This window comes from Bos grunniens, chromosome 4 (genome assembly GCF_055505025.1).
Source record: "Bos grunniens cultivar Pamir isolate PY7600 chromosome 4, Bosgru_T2T1.0, whole genome shotgun sequence".
NCBI classification, from domain to species: Eukaryota; Metazoa; Chordata; class Mammalia; order Artiodactyla; family Bovidae; genus Bos; species Bos grunniens.
Window position 1 is genome coordinate 107448936 of NC_141168.1, and position 20459 is coordinate 107469394.

Below are 20459 nucleotides of genomic sequence, written 5' to 3' on the forward strand. Positions count from 1 at the left end.
AGAATTTTCCACAGTTTGTTGTGATCCACACAGTCAAAGGCTTTGGCATAGTGAATAAAAAAAAAAAAAAAAAGTAGATTTTTTCTGGAACTCTCTTGCTTTTACTATAATCCAGCAGGTGTTGGCGATTTGATCTCTGGTTTCTCTGCCTTTTCTAAATCCAGCATGAACATCTGGAAGTTCATGGTTCACATACTGTTGAAGCCTCGCTTGGAGACTTTTGAGCATTACTTTGCTAGCATGTAAGATGTGTGCAATTATGAAGTAGGTTGAATATTCTTTGGCATTGCCTTTCTTTGGGATTGGAATGAAAACTGATCTTTTCCAGTCCTGTGGCCACTGCTGAGTTTTCCAAATTTGCTGGAATATTGAGTGCAGTGCTTTAACAGCATCTTCTTTTAGGATTTTAGTGCATGGGTGTCATTTATTTATTCATTCCACCATGAGTAGACAAGTTCTTTTGTCTTCAAAATTTTGTTCTTACAGGTAGTACTACATGAGCAGTTTCATACATAAATCTTCATGCTCTCTGTTGGTAAAAACCATAGGTTAAGTTTCTAGAAGTGGAATGGCTGAAACATGAGGTAACTATCCTTAAAATTTTATAGATTCTGCCAATTGCCTTCCAGAAAATGTTACCAATTTTACATTTCCACAAATAACACAGTAGAGCAGCTCATTTCCCCAGGACTTGCCAACATCAGATGTTATCAGACTTTTTCGTTATTTTCCAATCTGATGGTAGAACAATGATGTCTCATTATCTTATTACTTCCTATTTTCCTACTCATTCATTAGTCTCAGAATGTTTCCATATGTCTATTATTTTTTTCTTTAGTTAATTTTTAAATTTCCTTTGCTTACCTTCTCTTATTGTTTTGTAAATGCAAACATTAAACACAGTTGAATATTTTCTGGTGGGGGCAGGAAATTAACTGTAAGCCTGTATTTGGAACTGAGGCAAAAATTCTTCTTGCTTCCCCAAGGAAAGTCAAGATGTGCTACCTTCAGGATTCATTTGCCTTTTTTATGATAACATTGGAGCTCCCGCTGAAAAAGAAGGAAAAGAATTCTTTTGCTTTGGTGCTGCTCTAGTGAAGGGAGGGTTTTGACTTTGGTAAGTGTAGAGAGGCTGAGAATGAAACCAAGGACTACTCCAGAAGGAAGTAATGTGCATGGTAAAAAAGTGAGACACAGCTGTAGGCGATTGTTGAGGGAGCCTTGTGTAAAGAAAGTAGGGAGAGACTTTCATCCATTCATCGTCACTTCTCAGCAATGGCTCAATAGCCTTTGAGTTCTCATCTTCCCTTCACCAGTAATTACAACTGTGACTGCTTCCCCAGTGACTTCTCCTGAACTCAAAGTGTTCCCGAACTCACCCTTTGTGTTCCCTTCTCCTCAGTCAACCTTTCTTCCTGACCCTCTTCACTTCTTTCTTCTATTGTTGAATTACCCCTCCCAGTAGCACAAGCTTAGAAGTTCAGAGAACTGTTTTTTTATATTCTTCCTTCTCAGAATTGACAAACCCTAGAGATTTTGCCAATGAAATTACTCTTTGCATTTCCTCCCCACATTGTCCCAACACTTTTTTTCCTCTTTCTCCACCCATGAACTTCTGTTCTACCTTTATAACTCAGATGTGTCACCTCCTCCAGAAAGTCTTTGCTGACTACTTGCACTTCCCTCCTCTCCAGCACATACTTTATATACATCACACTACTTTATCTTTAGACTATTTATATGTCATTCTCTAAACCTTCAAGAAAGGAAGGTTTTCATCTTTATGTTCCCCAGCACCTATCACAGTGCCTGATATATAATGCGGGTTCAGTGAAGTTTCAATTCAGTTCAATTCAGTTCAGTTGCTCAGTCATGTCTGACTCTGCGACCCCATGAATCGCAGCACACCAGGCCTCCCTGTCCATCACCAACTCCCAGAGTTCACTCAAACTCACATCCATCGAGTCGGTGATGCAATCCAGCCATCTCATCCTCTGTCGTCCCCTTCTCCTCCTGCCCCCAATCCCTCCCAGCATCAGAGTCTTTTCCAATGAGTCAACTCTTCGCGTGAGGTGGCCAAAGTACTGGAGTTTCAGCTTTAGCATCATTCCTTCCAAAGAACACTCAGGACCAATCTCCTTTAGAATGGACTGGTTGGATCTCCTTGCAGTCCAAGGGACTCTCAAGAGTCTTCTCCAACACCACAGTTCAAAAGCATCAATTCTTCGGTGCTCAGCTTTCTTCACAGTCCAACTCTCACATCCATACATGACTGTGGAAAAACCATAGCCTTGACTAGACGGACCTTTGTTGGCAAAGTAATGTCTCTGCTTTTGAATATGCTATCTAGGTTGGTCATAACTTTCCTTCCAACATTGAATTGTTTAGCTACTAACATTTGAGCAGGAAGCACATTGCTTGCTGCCTAAGAGGCTTCAACAGTTTCATGATGCCTACTCCAGGAATAGCAAAGTCCTCATACCAGCATTTAAGGCTTTCATGATGTAACCCAACTTTCCATTTCCTCCCCACTTTGGTAAACTAGTCATTATTCCTCTGCTATATCCCTAGCTTGTACACCCATGCTTTTTCTAGGCTTAGAAATCCTTCCACATCATCTACCAATAATTTGCCCAAATCCTCCTCGTCCTTCTAAGGTTACCCCAAAATCCAGTCCTCAGAGAGAGCATTCCCTAATCTCCAACACAGCTCTTCCTCCAAACATCACCTGAGTTTGGAGATGTTAGCATTGCCACCATTACTATTACCACCAACGTGACACACTGATCAAATCTCTATTATGAAATAGTTGATAATGCATTAATTGTATTCTTTTCCTTGCTCTGAGGATTAAATTTTTTAAAATCCCATAATTTTTTAAAATTGACTATTGTTTTCCATCACCCAATGTTAGGAGAAAATGTTTTTGCACCCACCAATGCATGCCCACTCCAGCTCCTGATACACAGTATTCTCTAAAAGTACCAATTGTAAGTATCAGAGACCAAACAGTGGTTTAGGCCTTGCTTTCCTCAATATCTTCACCAGTAGTCCCTTTTCACCCCTCAGTGGAAGCCTGCTCCATCTCTTATAATTGTTACTTTCTCAGAGAGACCTTCCTTGCCCACAAAGCATTAACAGCTCCCATTATATTCTTCAAATCAATTTTCTTCATGGCCCTCACATTTGCTTTTGTAATGCCTGTTTCCCCCACAAATCTATAATCTCCATGAGGGAAGAGAGAGTGTCCATATTGTTCTGTGTTGAAGTAGCCATTTCTTAAATAATCATTTGTTTGTTATATACTCTGAAAATACTTTCTCCAAGTATGCTGCTCATTTTTTTAACTTGAAATAGTCTGTAGTCAAATCTGTTCATCTTTCCATTTTGGCTTCTAAAGTTCCTGTTATGTGTATTTTTAATCGCTTCTTTGGAATATGCTCCTAGAGGTAGAAAAGTTGAATGGGCTTCTCTTTAGAGTCTTGATGCATTCTTTAAATTGGACATGCCTAGCCTTTTGGCAAAAGTGTGACTTGCATTCTTGAAGCTCAATCACAGGTCCTGTGTTATGAGATTTTGCTAGGCTAGAAAGAATTCATCTGATGCTCCTGAAAATAAGTGTGCTCCTGAAAACTGCAGGAATCAGTTGCCTCCAGCAGGGAGGATGTGTTCAGCACAGGGGACAGGGGGGAAGCTCTGGTACTCCCCCCTGCCCATTAACAGCAAATCCGCTGATAGTCCTCTGATGTTTACCTTTACTCAAATGAATGGGCAGATCTGTCCATACCCATTGCTCCTCAATAATTCCCTTTCCTTTACTGTTATAGCAACTGGATCACCTCCAAGTTCTGAGATCAGCCCGAGAATATAAATGCAGCTCTCTTTCCAGGTCACATTCTAATCACGGTAATACACGGCATCTTATCCAACTGGGTCCACAACTTGACCTGTCTACTCCAGCCTAGTTACCATGGATGTTGTCAATAAACAACTGTTCCTGTCATAGAGAAATGACAGAGAAGAATGTAATGTACTGTGAGAACAACCTGGTAAATATTGTTGGCTGGGATAACACGCACACAAAAGTGTGATGACCTCAGTTCACATTTAGCCCTTAGCCATCTCTGTGAACATCATATGACTTCACCTGATCTTTAATCACCCCACCACACATATGGGAGTCCTGCAGGGTAAGCCAGGTCAAGTGCTCAATGGGGCTCTCCTAAATTAAACCTGCTTGTAATGAACACCATCATTTCCATTGCTTTTCCTCTGCAGATTAAAGAGTAGAATGCTTTGAAATACTTTGCTATTCCAGATCCCATACACAGGGTGAGAAAAGCAAAGGTATGCTTTTCTTTTACTTCTGTTCTTAGGATGTATTAAAGTAAAAAGAAGGGATTTTTTACCTTAAATTCACTTGCTTCATCAGAGGAGTTTTATTTAGTTTTTTGACTTCTTGACCATTTTTGTTGCTGTTGTTGTTTCATAGAGCTATGCAATTATGTAAAAAAGGATTCAGAATGCAAAGACATAAATCATAGTGGTATCAAAACTTATCTCCAAGTGGAGATGCAATTTGGAACTTTCCCATGTTTCCATAACTGAACTTGAGTAGCAACAAAGCAAAGTAGGACTCAGAAAGAGTCATCAGACATGGTCCCAAACCTGACCTCTTGTAGGGCAGAGGGTTCAGAGAGGGGAAAATATAAGAAAATAAATAGCTACAATATAATGTCATAAGCATATTCAAAAGCAGAGACATTACTTTGCCAACAAAGGTCCATCTAGTCAAGGCTATGGTTTTTCCTGTGGTCATGTATGGATGTGAGAGTTGGACTGTGAAGAAGGCTGAGCACTGAAGAATTGATGCTTTTGAACTGTGGTGTTGGAGAAGACTCTTGAGAGTTTCTTGGACTGCAAGGAGATCCATCCAGTCCATTCTGAAGGAGATCAGCCCTGGGATTTCTTTGGAAGGAATGATGCTAAAGCTGAAACTCCAATACTTTGGCCACCTCATGCGAAGAGTTGACTCATTGGAAAAGTCTCTGATGCTGGGAGGGATTGGGGGCAGGAGGAGAAGGGGACGACAGAGGATGAGATGGCTAGATGGCACCACTGACTCGATGGACCTGAGTCTGGGTGAACTCCGGGAATTGGTGATGGACAGGGAGGCCTGTCGTGCTGCGATTCATGGGGTCACAAAGAGTCGGACACAACTGAGCAACTGAAGTGAACTGAACTGAATGTCATAATGTGAGAAAAGCCATATTTGGAAGAAGGAGTGAGGAGAAGCAATCAGGGAAGATACCTTGTAGCACATAGGTTGTGCTGGACATTTACTAGTGTAAAATAGTCTTAGGCAAAGATTTGGATAAAGGACATTTCATACAGAAGGATAGAGTGGCAGTCTCTGATGGAAAGGGGGAAAAGTGAGTCAAATTGACAAGTTAATCCCTTTTGAATCTTGTTTTTAATTAAAAGAGTTAAGCCTAATGGAGGGAATGTTTTACTGGAAGGAAACAGACTGATGGCTTTTTTTATCGCCACAAGGAAAAATAACCCGTTCTTTGGTCTGTTCCTCAAGTTCCAGCAAAAGGAACTTTCAGTTCCCGACCTGTGCCATTCACTGATGGAGAAAACGCAGGAAGAACTCCAGGCTGTTGATTCTCTTCGCTGTCCAATAGCAGAGCAGCCCATACTTTTGGACAAAGCTGATAAGTTACTGTAAAAGGCCCGCTCTGAGCAAGGACCAATGATGTCTCCGAAAGCAGATTCTTGGAAATAGTTTCTGGCCAGGAATGCGTGACATTGAGACAGCCGTCTCTGGTAAACAAGGACGGGTCTGGGCTGGCCACCAGCCCACGCTCTCCGGAGTCCTGTCCCAAGGGTCTGATCTTGAGCCCCCGTACCTCCTGACGTCCGCTTGGGCTTCCTGCTATCCCCTGACACCTGACAGCCTCTGGGGGCCAGGCCCCCGCGACCTGGAGGCGGGACCCAAAGTACTTTATCTGAGCCGACTGGCGCAGCCCCAAGTTCAGGAAGCTCTCCAAGTCCCAGTGACTCCTCCCCTCTGGGGCGGGTGCAGGGTTGGGGCGGGGGAGTAGGGGGACGTGCAGGGAAACAAATAAAATCTCGGGAGGCGACGGGAGGTGACAGGACACGAACTTGAGTCTCAAGCCACCTACGGCTCCGCAGACTCACTGGCCGACTCCTCAACCGCGAAGCCCCACCGCCTCCCCGGAACCTCAGCCCAGGCCGGGGCGCACGAGGCCGCTGGCCCACCTGCTCTCCCTGCCCGGACGCGTCCCACCCCTTCTGCGGTCCCAGGTCAGCCTTCACCCCACAAACCAGCCCCAACTCCGGCCCGGGACGGTGGGCATCAAGATGAAGGCGGCACGCTTCGTGATGCGCAGCGCTGGTACCCTGATACCCCGCGAGGTCGAGCATTTCTCGCGCTACAGCCCGTCCCCGCTGTCCATGAAGCAGCTGCTGGACTTCGGTGAGCGGGGACGTAGGGCCCGGGAGGGTCTGGGGAGCTGCCTCAGCTTTCAGACCCGGTATAGGGAGGACTCGTTAACTTAAAACAACCGGGGTCCGCTTTCCCGCGGAACCCTGGAACCTCGACGCCAGCACACTGTTTTTCTTAGATCTGCCTCCTTTCTGACAGTCCAGTTCAAGGCCACTTGCAGCCCCGCTGATGCCTGCCGGATAGTCTGAGCTCACCCTCCTCCTTCGGTCCTAAGCTTTCAGTCAAAAGACTTTTTGCCTCCAGTCATCATTTAACAATAGTGAAACTTCCCTTTTTCCCTAAAGAGGAAACGTTATCCCCTCCTTCATCGCATATTACTTCTTGGAGAGGATTACTTGTATTATTAAGTAGGCTTGAATTAATTGCTATTTTAACCTCTAGCCACCCTCCACAGGGTTCATCTCTCTGTAGTCCTAACAAATTTCTTTGTTTCTTTACCTTTATCATTTTTCTCTATATTTGCATTACTGCTGAAAATATTTGCAAACTTTCGGCAGAAAAATCTTATAAAGAAAATTTCAAGCATTTAAATATATTATTATTTATCACTAGTCTGTAAACATCAGGACATCCTCCTCCCCACCCCTCCCACCACCCCCCTCCCAACCCCAATCTTCTTAATCCAGCTTCCTATCTAGAACTCTGAATGATGTGGTCTTCTCGACCTTGTAGTTGGATTGAATCCTGCACTCTTTTAGAAATACTAAGAGCCTTGGGATATTATGACTTCTTGGAAGTGAATCCTCATCAAAAAGAGAAAACAGTAATTCTCATATTTGGTCACTTTTTCTAAAAGAAAGAAAAAGATAAAGAAGATGCTTACTAATGAATTATAAGTAGATGCTTAATTACTATTGAGGGTGAAATAAAATTTTGTAATATATATGTGTGTGTGGATAGTTAATGCTACTCAAATATATAATTTAGGTACATGTTTTTGAAAAAAAAATGTTGTTTATTGCAGGTTCAGAAAACGCATGTGAAAGAACCTCGTTTGCATTTTTGCGACAAGAGTTGCCTGTGAGGCTGGCCAATATCCTGAAGGAAATTTATATACTCCCTGACCGACTAGTAAATACCTCTTCAGTGCAATTAGTTAAGAGCTGGTAAGTGGTGAACCATTCTGAAACAGTCTCTAGTTTTAAAACAGTTATCTGAGTATGAATTCTTACAATGTATTAAAATCTTAATTTGAAAACAGGTGGTCTGAACCTTAACTACTTAGCAAGATGTAAAGAATTTTCTGTTAATCTAGGGTAAGTTATCCTAAGGGCAGTTATGAAGCTGATAAAGTAGATATTTTCACAATATAATTTTTACCTCTAGAAGAAAATATGAAAAATAATCAACAGTTACCATATTTGTGTTTTAAATCATAAAAGAGTTTGATATTGCAAAAAGAATCCTATCCAGAAATAGATATGGAATGACTACTATTTAGAGAGGGCCTAAAATGTCTTGCTGGCATTTGGCTATTACTATTCAGAAACTAAGTGGAGAGTCTGGCTAGAATTAAAAATTTGGGAGTATTCTGAATAAAAAAAAAGACATCAAAGATGGGGGCTTCCCTCATAGCTCAGTTGGTAAAGAATCGGCTTTACCAACTTTACCGCTTTGGTAAAGAAGACCCCGGTTCAATTCCTGGGTAGGGTAGATCCACTGGAGAAGGGATAGGCTACCCACTCCAGTATTCTTGGGCTTCCCTGGTGGCTCAGCTGGTAAAGAATGTGCCTGCAATGCGGGAGACCTGGGTTCGATCCCTGGGTTGGGAAGATCCCCTGGAAAAGGGAAAGGCTACCCATTCCAGTATTCTGGCCTGGAGAATTCCATGGACTGTATAGTCCATGGGGTCGCAAAGAGTCAGATATGACTGAGCAACTTTCACTCACTCACTCACTCACTAATCTTCATTGCTTAAAAACCAACTAATGAAGCAGCCTCTGGATTCAAATCCCAGCTCTGTCCCTTCTTAGTTGTAAAAATCCTTGGTTAGTATCTCTATTATCTCTAAGCCTCAACCCCCTCCCCCTGTCTATTTTGGAGGAGAATAAAGATGATGCCTCAAAGGGATATTTGGGTGCAATTAAATGAGGTAATCCATGTACAAAGCACCGAGAACAGTGCCTGGCCCACAGCCAGCACTCAGTTCAGTTATGATCTCTTTTTCAAAATAAACACTGAGTTAGGGAAAGTACATAACCCAAAGCAGCAGATTTTCGGAGAACAGAGCCAGGTTATTCACCGAGGCAGATATATACCAGACCTTCGCCCTAACCCACCTTCTGCACAGCTCTCTGTTTATTGATTTAAGGAATATATGTATTATACAGTCATTAAACAGCTGCAATCTGAAACACAGACTCAATCCCTAGTATGTACTGCTGCTTTCAAGACTTCTACTCTCCTATGAATGCAGTAGGAAAAAAGCATGAAGCCTTCCCGTAAAAGTTGTTTCTAAACGATTTTGCTATAAAAATAAAGACTCCTGACAAACAAAACAGAAAACTGACTAGTGATCTGGGATAGTTAAAATTTTAAGTTATTAAGTTGAGGGTTAAATCGTTTTCTTTTTTCTAAGACATAATGTTTTCCAAACGTCTTGGAAGAAAGTTTTCATTTTAAATATACTTCCTCTCTTCAAATCTCTTGAAAGAAGCAATCTATTTTCAGCCACCTGTAACTGACTATTCCATTTTAAAACTTAAAACACACCTATTGCTTTGTAGGTATATGCAGAGCCTGATGGAGTTGGTGGAATTCCATGAGAAAAGCCCAGAGGACCAAAAGGCATTATCAGAGTAAGTGTTATGCATTAGGACAAGTGTCTAAAATTCTGATTATAAACATCATATTATTTTTTAGAACTTAAAGGATAATTTATAGTATTGTCCTGAATAGTAAATAACTACCCCCTTACAAATGACAAGTTTTGGTTGCTGGTTTTTAAAAGTAATAGAGAACAATGGCATGGAACATGATTCTGAGAATGAAATATGTAGAGGATTTTTTGGAAAAGGAACTCTATTTTTACTATAAATTTAGTATGATGATCAGATTTGTAGAAGGACTTCCTATCACATAATACTAACGCATGACAGTGTCACTGGAGGGTAAACATTTTTCTTTCAGAGTAACTGACAGTTTCTAGCTATAAGATTCTTTTCTAAATCTGACAAGAAATTTGAAGTTTCTTTCACAATGGCATTTTAGAGCCATCTCCAATCTGACTTATTTTTTTAATTATTATTTTTTAAAAGAGAAGCCTTAGTGAACAACTAGAATGAAAACACCAGTCACAGACCTGGTATTTTCACATGCAAGCTAAAAGCAAAATAAATCTATTTATGAAACTATCTCCTCTACTGTAGTCAAAGAATCTGTAGTGAGAATTAAATAAAGCTTCATCCAAACATTTTATCATTTGATTTGTTTAGATGGGTACTTGTAAAAAGCTTTAACCTTCTTTGAAGTAATCTAAGAAATATAAATTAATGAAACTTACTTGAACCTCTATTAACCATAAATGTATTTTGGCTTAGTTTTGTAGATACTCTCATCAAAGTTCGAAATAGACACCATGATGTAATTCCTACAATGGCACAAGGAATCCTAGAATATAAAGATGCCTGTACAGTTGACCCAGTCACCAATCAAAATCTTCAGTATTTCCTGGATCGATTTTACATGAATCGTATTTCTACCCGGATGCTGATGAACCAGCACAGTAAGTTAGCTCATCACGACAGTCATGATACATATAGGGATGGGTGGAGAATGTAAGCTGTACTCTAACTAGATACTTCACTACTTGGTGGGTCACATTCTTTCTCAGTGGTAGTTCTAATCATTATTATCCTGATTTTTATAATGATGCTCTTTGTTTTTATTTTTCAACAGTCCTTATATTTGGTGACTTACAGACAGGAAACCCAAGCCTCATTGGAAGCATTGATCCAAACTGTGATGTGGCAGCAGTGGTCCAAGGTAATTTGTAGGTTTCTGCATTTCCCTTATTGAAAATGTACACTATCTGATTGATAGTAATGTACACTATCTGAAATGTACACTATCTAGTCAGTTGAGGTGACTCTCTGAATGAATTCATATTCAGAGTATTCCTTTTATGTTTTTATAAATTCTGTAATGAATTTTGAGAGTCAAGTATTTAAATATTCATTATAAAAAATCCAAACATCAGTAGCTCATGTGCCACACTCTCATATATCGTATTTGATCTTTGACGTGCACATATTCCTATAGCAATAGCTATAACTTAAACATTGTCATTTTTTCCAATAAAATATTAAAAAGGTATTTTTAATATACATAAACCTGAACTCTAATGACTATTTTAGGTAAAAGGTAGTGTATACACTGATGATCACTTGAAAATTTTACTTGGCATAAATTCACTTAATCATTATGAAAAACACACTTCCATTCCAGATGCCTTTGAGTGTTCCAAGATGCTTTGTGATCAGTATTATTTAACATCTCCAGAATTAAACCTAACACAAGTGAATGGTAAGTTATAAATTCTATATATTTTAATCTGTAGAAAATTCAGTCTTCTCCCAGTATGATTTCTTCCTGTATATACAAAGCAATTTCTGTGTTCCTTTTTTCTCTTCTGAACTTGCCTAGAATTTTTACACTTTTTTTTTTTTTTTGAAGCCAAGGCTCTGTTTATCTCAACTGGAAAGTTCCAATTGAGTATATTCAGTTGCTAAAGACAATTCATAAAGAAGAGTGGTTTGAGCAGATAATGTAGGATTTAGGGCAGCAGCTAAGTTCCAGTATCCTAGATCAAAGAAAGATTGCTAAGTTCAGAATGTGGGGACAAGGCAGGCAGAGTAGGAGGAACCACTTGGTAATGGAGATATATTCCTAAGGAGGTTACTTATCAGACCTGAAAACAAAAATACTTTAAATTGTACTATAAGAAAGAAGCCAGTCATAGAAGGACAAATACTATGTGCCTGCACTTACATAAGGTATCAAAAATCGTCAAGCTCACAGAAGTGGAGAGTTGAACAGTGGTTGCCAGAAGCTGAAGAGGGGAAATGGGGAGCTGCTATTCAGTAGGTATACAGTTTCAATTATGCAAGATGAATAAGTTCTAGAGATCTGCTCTACAGCACCACTCTTATAGTTAACAACACTGTATTGCATAGTTAAATATTTAAGGTATATCTCATGTTAAATGTTTTTACCAAAAATTAAAAAAAAAATTTTTCATGTAAGTATACACCATGGTTTTGGAAGCAGAACATACTTCAGAAGGGCTTCCCACACTGCCTGAAGTAATTACAGGATGAGTGCAATGCACTATTTTTATCTTATCCCATAGTTGCTTCTCAAAGCAAGACCGTACACTTAAATTGGAATAACCTTCTCCTTGCCACTCAAAGAAAACATCTTTTTCAAGTAATCATTATACAGGAACAATATTTGTTGGTAGAGAGAATTTAAATCGAGTTGCTCAAATTAAGAGTACCCTAGCTCATGGATTTTGGAAAGGGAAATGGAACTGATGGCTAAACTAAAAGTAGGAGTGGACTGAAAAATATTTCTCAGCATTAACAGAAATGTTGCATAATACTTGCAGATAAACTGCTTGAACTGTTTGCTGAAATAAAGAGGAAATTGTGCCAGACCTTGTTTTCAAACTCTGCCAAGGCCTGAAACACTGAAGAATAATACTTTTATTTTTCTTTTCAGAGTATTATGAGGTTTTTGTTTCTGTTTTCTGTAGCCTCTTGGTGAAATTTAAGCATAGTTAGCCTATGGGATTTTATGTTTAATTCACAAAAATCGAGAATAACCAGATGGGTTATTTTCCCATGCATTAAAAATATGAAAATTATAGCTGCTGCTGCTAGCATCAATTTTGATGTTATTGTAGACTTTTACATTTATTTGTCTTATTTCTTAAAATGCATGTAATTTTAACTCTGCAAGTGTTCAATACACAAGTTTTGAAAGTAGAAATAACTAATCCATGTAATCTAATTTAGAGCATCCTCATTTTACATTTATCTGGCTTTATGTATTTGTACAGAAATGCAAACATTAAATCATAGAGCACTAAGAAGCAACTGTAATAACATTTTGAAAATAAGCCAGCTGTGTTTACTGTTTGAAAGGGAAGGTTCTAAGGTAGGAATTTAGAGGAGGATGGGGAGTATCCCAATTCTGTTCAAATCTAAAATATTAATCAAATAGATATGACAATATATTTTAATGAAATATTTGTTTCCCAATTCTAAATGAGCTTAATTTTTTTCTAGTAAAATTTCCAGGCCAACCAATTCATATTGTGTATGTTCCATCTCACCTTCACCATATGCTCTTTGAATTATTCAAGGTAAGACACTTCACAATAATTGCATTTTTAAAAAAAGTTCACTGGTTACATTTTTATTTCATTTATCATCCTCTACTGAACAGGAGCCTCACTCTCTTCTCCCAAGCATGCTTCTGTGTTCTAACAGAAAGAAGCTACAGTTAATGTTTGAAAGGGTACATGCAGTTCCTCGTAGCATCAACATGTATTTGAGAATGTACAATATGACCCACTATGTCACGCTCCCTGTTCCCATTATATTCAGGTGTCCAACAGAGCACTAGTTATTCATGCATTCATTAAGGAAGGTCATAGGGTGAATGCTTCAGTGACCGAGGCCTGTTTACCCACCCCTATGGCCGGTCCAACTCCAAATCCAGAAATTCAGGTCCAGAATTACTGGAGGTGGAAGGGCCCCCGTCTATGACTAGAATATATTCGGAGGACAGTCAGCTCTTTCAGTGATCTACTTTAATGTGAATGTACATCACCTGGGAGTTTTGCTAAAATTCAGATGCTGTGGGTCTGGGATTGGGCCTGAGATTCCGAATTTCTTTTTTTTTTTATTTTTTTTTTCCGAATTTCTAATAATCTGACAGTTGATGCTGCTGATCCACGGTCCACACTTTTCATAGCAGGACAGTACGGTGTGTGTGTGCTAAGTCCCTTCAGTCCTGTCCGACTCTTTGTGATTTTATGGACTGCAGCCCACCAGGCTCCTCTGTCCATGGGATTCTCCAGGCCAGAATACTGGAGTGGGTTACCATACCCTCCTCCAAGGGATCTTCCCAATGCAAGGATCGAACCTGCGTCTCTGGCATCTCCTGCATTGTCAGGCAGGTTCTTTACCACTAGAGCCACCTGGAAGCCCAAACAGTAAGACAGTGCTTCTCAGACTTTAGTCTGCATTACAGTTACCACAGGCCTTGTTAAATATGGGTTCTTCTGCCTATCTCAGAGATTCTGATACCCTGGACCTGAGAATGTGCGTTTCTAACAAGCTCTTAGAGGATGTGGCTGTTATAGGTCTGCGATAGTCAGGTACTAAGGATCAAATCCTGTCCCAGGTTCTAAGCCCACACTAAAACTCTATCCTTACACCAAAAGATAGAAAAACACTTGAAGCTTTGTGACGGTTCCTGAGTCTCCTGGCCTGGAGAGGAGGAAGCCTTAAAAAAAAGAAATGTGAAATCTGCCTCTGATATAACTCAGAGAACCCACTATTTCCTAACTTATTCTAATATTAGTGCAATGAGGTATTGATTGTACTACAAGCATGTGATCTATTTTATTTCACTTCAGCTAATGATTAGAACTTAACATTGTTATATAGAAACCTGAAAGCAGATAACCCAACAGAAGGGTAGGAGAAAAATGGGTAAAATAAACCAAACTTTGTATGAAATTCATCTAGCTGTCTGAAAACTTATTTGGGTTTCTTTCTGTTAAAGGACAAAGACTCTTTTTTGTTGATTTGATTTACTTTTAAATTGAATGGTTCAACTCATAATAGTTATTTTGCCATCATAGGTAAAAGTTAAGATGATAATCAAATGCAAATTGAAATTTAATTTAGAATTATTTACTATCCTTTAACATAGTAACAGCATTGTCCCATCAAATTTTATAAAAGCCAATAAATTGGTTCAATGATTCACTGTTTATTTGTTATGTAATAGTCTTTGGTGCTAAGATGTAAAATATAATGGAAAGTCAGAAAAGAAAGAGCCAGGAAATGGACTATAAAAACCAATTTCTACATTTAAATTAAGCTTACAAATAAGAACTTGACAGCTAGCAGAATTGTTTTTCCATTAGACATTACTCCCAAGAGCTATATTACATGATAAATGAATATTTTTCATTATACATCCTGCATGACACATTCATAAATGGCTATTCACAGAGCTATTTTACTCCTAACTTAAAAAAGTAAAATAAGAACTTTGAATTACCCTCTGTGCTTTCATTTTAAACATAAAAACAATTATTTATTGTCCCTCATCCTTCTGCCATTGAATACCTTGTGGTTTTGTTTTCTTTAGAATGCAATGAGGGCCACAGTTGAACACCAGCAAAACTGGCCTTCCCTGACACCAATTGAGGTGATTGTTGTCTTGGGGAAAGAAGATCTTACAATTAAGGTAACTATTCTGTTTTGTCTTTTGAGTCCTTCTTAAGAGAATTTTTAAAAAGGAGTCAATAATAATAAAGCTCTCTGCTTTGAGCTACAGATCAAAGTCATGTACACCAGGTGAAGACAAGACATTTTTGTATAGACAAATATACATTGTTTTTAGCACATATCTCTGATGACTTGTTTGTTTAAGATTTCAGACAGAGGAGGTGGTGTTCCCCTGAGAGTCATTGACCGTCTCTTCAGTTACACGTACTCCACTGCACCAACGCCTGTGATGGATAATTCCCGGAATGCTCCGCTGGTAAGACCAACTAAATGGCTAAGTTCACCCCAGCCACCTAGTTCTAAATGTAGAGGAAGGATTACAAGGATGTATTTAGGCAAGTTAATCAGTTTAGTTAAACTGGGCATGGGGGATATGAGAAGGAATGATAAAGCCAACTAAGAAACAGTTATCCAAAGGGTTTCCGATTGGAAGCAGAAGATATGTGTCTAAGTTCTAGGACATCAGTATCAGGGAATATATTTTGTATTTCTATGATTGTGTTCACTTCTTTGTCAGTAACTGATCTTTCCCTTCCAGGCTGGTTTTGGTTACGGCTTACCAATTTCTCGTCTCTACGCCAAGTACTTTCAAGGAGATCTAAATCTCTACTCTTTGCCAGGATACGGAACTGATGCTATCATCTACTTAAAGGTAAACTTTAAATCCAATATTTAAAAAAAATCATATTTCTGAAAAGATTGCTTCTGAGTTCTATGGTCCATGGTGAATACCCCAAACTGAGTGAGCACAAATATTGACCACAAGCCATTACATTTTATGTTTGGTATGTGTAAATATACTGGTTAATATTTAGTATGGTAATATGCCAAAAAGGAAGTGAGGCAACCCTACCTGCCTCAATGAAGCAAAATGGTTTCCCAAGAAACGCAGTAGTTTCTGAGTGAGGAGATGCTCATGTGAATTTTTCAAGGCAGCTTGACATCTGTGAGAATAGCTGTAGTTTTGTTTTACTTAGGTTTGTGGGAAATGCATATATGCTAATAATGTTTCAGCCTAGAAGATAAGATACTCAAGACCTTAAGCTGACCTTATTAGAAATCCAGGGGGAGGAAAGCTGACAGCTAAGAAGCTGTCAATGGGGTGCCTGGCACTTCCTGTTTAAACTTTAAAACTCAGTACATGTTTTTTCCATTTGTGATACAGCCTCAATTTATTTGTTAAGGTCACTGTCCTGATTCTGGTTAATCATTTGCCAACTAGTTCAAATGAAAATACATTCACAGTCATTAGCAACTAAAACATTAAGCTTCCAGGCTCCTGTTTTGCGCAAGGGAAGTATTTACTACATGGTCATAGGACACCTGAAATAGTTAATGTATTCATTTCTTAAACAGTAAAAATGTCTTCAATGTATTGAGAAAGATTAATGTATTATAGATCTACAGTATCAGACTTTAATAGATCAATAGTATCAGGTTAGGACTCTCACTTTATTACATATACAGACATTTTGCCTGGAAAACCTATTTGTCTATTTTTATTCAACTCTATGAGAAGGAAATGGCAACCCACTCCAGTATTCTTGCCTGGAGAATCCCAGGGACGGAGGAGCCTGGTGGGCTGCCGTCTATGGGGTCGCACAGAGTCAGACACGACTGAAGCGACTTAGCAGCAGCAGCAGCATGACACTAGCAATATCCAGATAAGGGGCATGTGTAACTACTGAACACAAATACTGTTCCCTAATTTATTTTGTTGTTCAGTCGCTAAGTCGTGTCTGGCTCTTTGTGACCCCATGGACTGCAGCACGCCAGGCTTCCCTGTCCTTCACTTATCTCCCAGAGTTTGTTCAAACTCATATCCACTGTGTCAGTGATGCTATCTAACCATCTCATCCTCTGCCACCCTCTTCTCCTCTTGCCCTCTTAATTTATAATTGTATATATACTGTTTCAGCCCCTATAGGGTATAGATAATATTTATTTTTCAATTTTCTTTCATATAGTGCCTACCATACCATGGACTCTTGGTGTGCTTTTATTACTAAATTAATTAAAAGAGTGTATTTGAATGTTTGAATGCTTACCTCTGAGTTTCTTTTGAACAATAACTTTGGGTACAAATTACGCAACGAATAATTTCTCTGGTTTGATTTTTCCCTCTTTCAGGCTCTGTCTTCTGAGTCCATAGAAAAACTCCCAGTCTTTAACAAATCAGCCTTCAAACATTATCAGACGAGCAGTGAGGCTGGAGACTGGTGTATCCCAAGCAAGGAACCAAAGAACCTGGCGAAGGAAAAAGTGGCTGCGTGAGGAGGGACTCGCAGACACGCTAAGGGATCAAAGTGGGTCTGTGCCAGGGCTGCTTCCTGAACGTTTGCCCATGAACTCTCATTTCCTCAAAAACAAGCAACAGCAACAAAAACTCCTTGATCCGAACACTGATGTGACCGGAAGAGAGTTCCTTTCTGTGACCCAGGCGAGCACAGTGCAGGACCGCAGGACTAACGGCTGGCCAGCTCTTTATTCTTCTAACTTAGAATAAAGCATGAGTTTGTATCAAATCCTGAAGAAGGAATAAGCCTGTTTACCATCAACAAAAAGGGGAATGAGGGAGAAGGGAAGATGAAGGCTAGCAGTTTCAACCGACTGATACTTTAGGCCACTGATTGATGTCATCAGATATTGGTATTTACAGCAGTACTTTCCTGCCACTCAAAGGATGAGGGCTTATTTTATACTGTATGATTAGAAATGTATGTAAACATATATTTCATGCATTTCTAGACATGAAAAGTCAGTGACTAAAATAACATTTACTTTGAATGAGGACACATGAGCCAACACGCTTTATTCAAAGTTGCAGCCAAGGCCTGGGTCTATGTAAAAACTCGGAAGAAAGCCCCTTCTGATAAATACAGTGCCTTTACTATGTTGCTTTTCCTGTTCACACCTCAGATAAGAGGTGAGCACTTATTGCAAGGTGCATATGTCTTGGTTGAATTTAAAATGTGCACTGAATTCTGGATGTTGGCAGTTGGAGGGGGAGAAGAACTGCCAAAGTGATAGCAAAACCTCACCTTTCTTTGAAACAGAAGTAGATTGGAAAAACCAGTATTAGGGAAAGATACCAGGCATTCAGAATCTAACTCAGTAGGAAGGGCTGTTCTCCACCCTGCAGTGGTGGAAAGCCAAAGGCATCTATTTTCTAGGCTTAAAGAGATATATATTTTTATATATTTAATTATGTTCTCTACACTCCACCATTAACATCTGATAAAAATTTGTAATTAACAAATGGTTCAAGAACATTGGAATTTAAATACTTCCTGGAGTATTTTTAACAAATAGCCTGCGGGTAAGAGGTTTTCACACCGTGGATGGGTGCTCTCATTTCTTAATTGTTGTGAATGAGAGCTAATGCATGAAAGCCGTAAAGCGTGCGTATGGCACTTTGGGGGAGTTCAGGTGGAATGTGCAGGTGGACAGGGCAGTCTAGCACATTCCTCTCAGAGACGAAACAAAGAAACACAAGGAAAGAAGGAAGGAAAGAAGAAAGATGGAAAAGGAGGATGGAGGGAAGGCGAAGGCAAGCATCTTGCTATATTCCCCATAAATTATTTCAAGAAATGACCCGTATTATCATGGATAAATTATTGACGAGGATGAATTGGTGTTTTTCAAAACAGTATGGTTTCTTTCAGTGGTTTTTTCACTCTTACAAGATAATAGGCTTTTACAAGATAATAGACTCTTTTGTGAAACCGGAATATTAAAAACAAAAAAAAACAGCTAGCATTTTCTGTTTTGTAAAATAATGAGTACCATCTATATGTTGGATTTAACATTTGTGTTTAATTTTCTCATGGCCTAGTGTTGTGGTGCTTCTGGTAGTGGCCACAGAAGGCTCAAACAATTTGCTGTGGATTTCAGATTTTATCATCAGAAGTCCTGGAGGTGACTTTCTTGATTATGGGACTCTGGCTCATGCATTTATTGACTATATACAACTATTTGCAATAGAATATTCGACGTTTCAAAAATCTAAACATTTTTGCATGTAAATATTTGTGTTTACCAAAAGAATTAAAGCAGTTGATTAATAGTTACCCAAATACTGTGAACTGTCTTTAAGACACTAGAGAAAAAGAAATGTTGGTATCTCAGTAACACCAAATGTGTAAATGGAGCTCTATAAAACAGAAATAGTCCATATTGGTATTTGTGAAATCGTGGAAGAGCTTTAGGATCCTAGTGGATGGAAACTGAATGTTCAGGCCCACTTAAATTATTAATGTATAAATTGTGTTTTTGTGTCTAGGTTATGTACAAAGAAATGTGATAATTTTTATAATAAATATTTTTTATTATAATGATAGATGTAATCTTTTAAAGTGCTTTTCTTAAATTAATGGAAAATACTAAGAAGAATTTGAGGTAAAAGTTTTCCTCACTTTACATCAAACTTCATTTATATATTGGTTTTGGAAAAACTTAAAATCTTAATTTTTAAATGAAAGATAAACACCTTATAGCATTCCAGAAATTTCTGATTGTCCTTTGCTTTCTTGGTTATGCCCCAATAACACATAGAAAAATATATGTTTATCTACATGAATAAATTAAATAATCAGTTTTGTAATGCATGTATTCTCTATATTTTTGGGATAAATCTAAAGTCTCACTTAGTGACTGTACTTGCAAATACAGTAGAGTATCAAAATAATTGCCTAGATAATTTAGGTTCCCAAACAATTTATAGATTAAATATATGAACAATAATACAGTAGCAGTATGACCAAAGTACTAAATTAAGTGATGACATGTTTTATCTTTGTTAAGTTCACACTCTTTCTTTACTAATTTAATTCCATTTTATCATTTGACAACCTTCTCTGCTCACCTCCATAATGCCCTTATTGCAGAGTTTGTAACAAAAAGAAGGGAGAGAGTGAAGGAGAGAGGGAGGCAGAAGAAAGGAAAAGAAGAAGGGAGGGAGGGTAAAAAGAAAAGCAATTAGAATAAAATACAATTAGTGGAATGAGTTTGCCATTACCGAATACTAATATCTTGTCAGGGTAATCATCAGTTCAGTTGCTCAGTCAAGTCTGACTCTTTGCGACCCCATGGACTACAGCAAGCCATGTCCATCACTAACTCCAGGAGTTTATTCAAACTCATGTCCATTCAGTTGGTGACGCCCTCCAACCATCTTGTCCTCTGTTGTCCCCTTCTCCTCCTGTCTTCAATCTTTCCCAGCATCAGGGTCTTTTCCAATGAGTCAGTTCTTCACATCAGGTGGCCAAAGTATTGGAGTTTCAGCTTTAGCATCAGTCCTTCCAATGAACACTCAGGACTGATCTCCTTTAGGATGGACGGGTTGGATCTCCTTGCAGTCCAAGGGACTCTCAAGAGTCTTCTCCAACACCACAGTT

The 20459-nt window shown here is 38.9% G+C and overlaps 1 protein-coding gene and 1 long non-coding RNA gene across 2 annotated transcripts in view; one reads left to right on the forward strand and one right to left on the reverse strand.

The window, feature by feature from the left end:
* Positions 1–20459, reverse strand: part of LOC147374642 (uncharacterized) — a 162038-nt gene that overhangs the window by 110997 nt on the left and 30582 nt on the right. The window lies entirely within an intron of this gene.
* On the forward strand, positions 6160–19402 carry PDK4 (pyruvate dehydrogenase kinase 4). Its single transcript, XM_086397784.1, has 11 exons — positions 6160–6502; positions 7497–7638; positions 9259–9330; positions 10072–10256; positions 10430–10516; positions 10979–11056; positions 12823–12899; positions 14924–15022; positions 15209–15319; positions 15602–15715; positions 17194–19402. The coding sequence occupies exons 1-11, from the start codon at positions 6388–6390 to the stop codon at positions 17335–17337; spliced, it is 1224 nt and encodes a 407-aa protein (XP_086253910.1). The 5' UTR covers positions 6160–6387; the 3' UTR covers positions 17338–19402.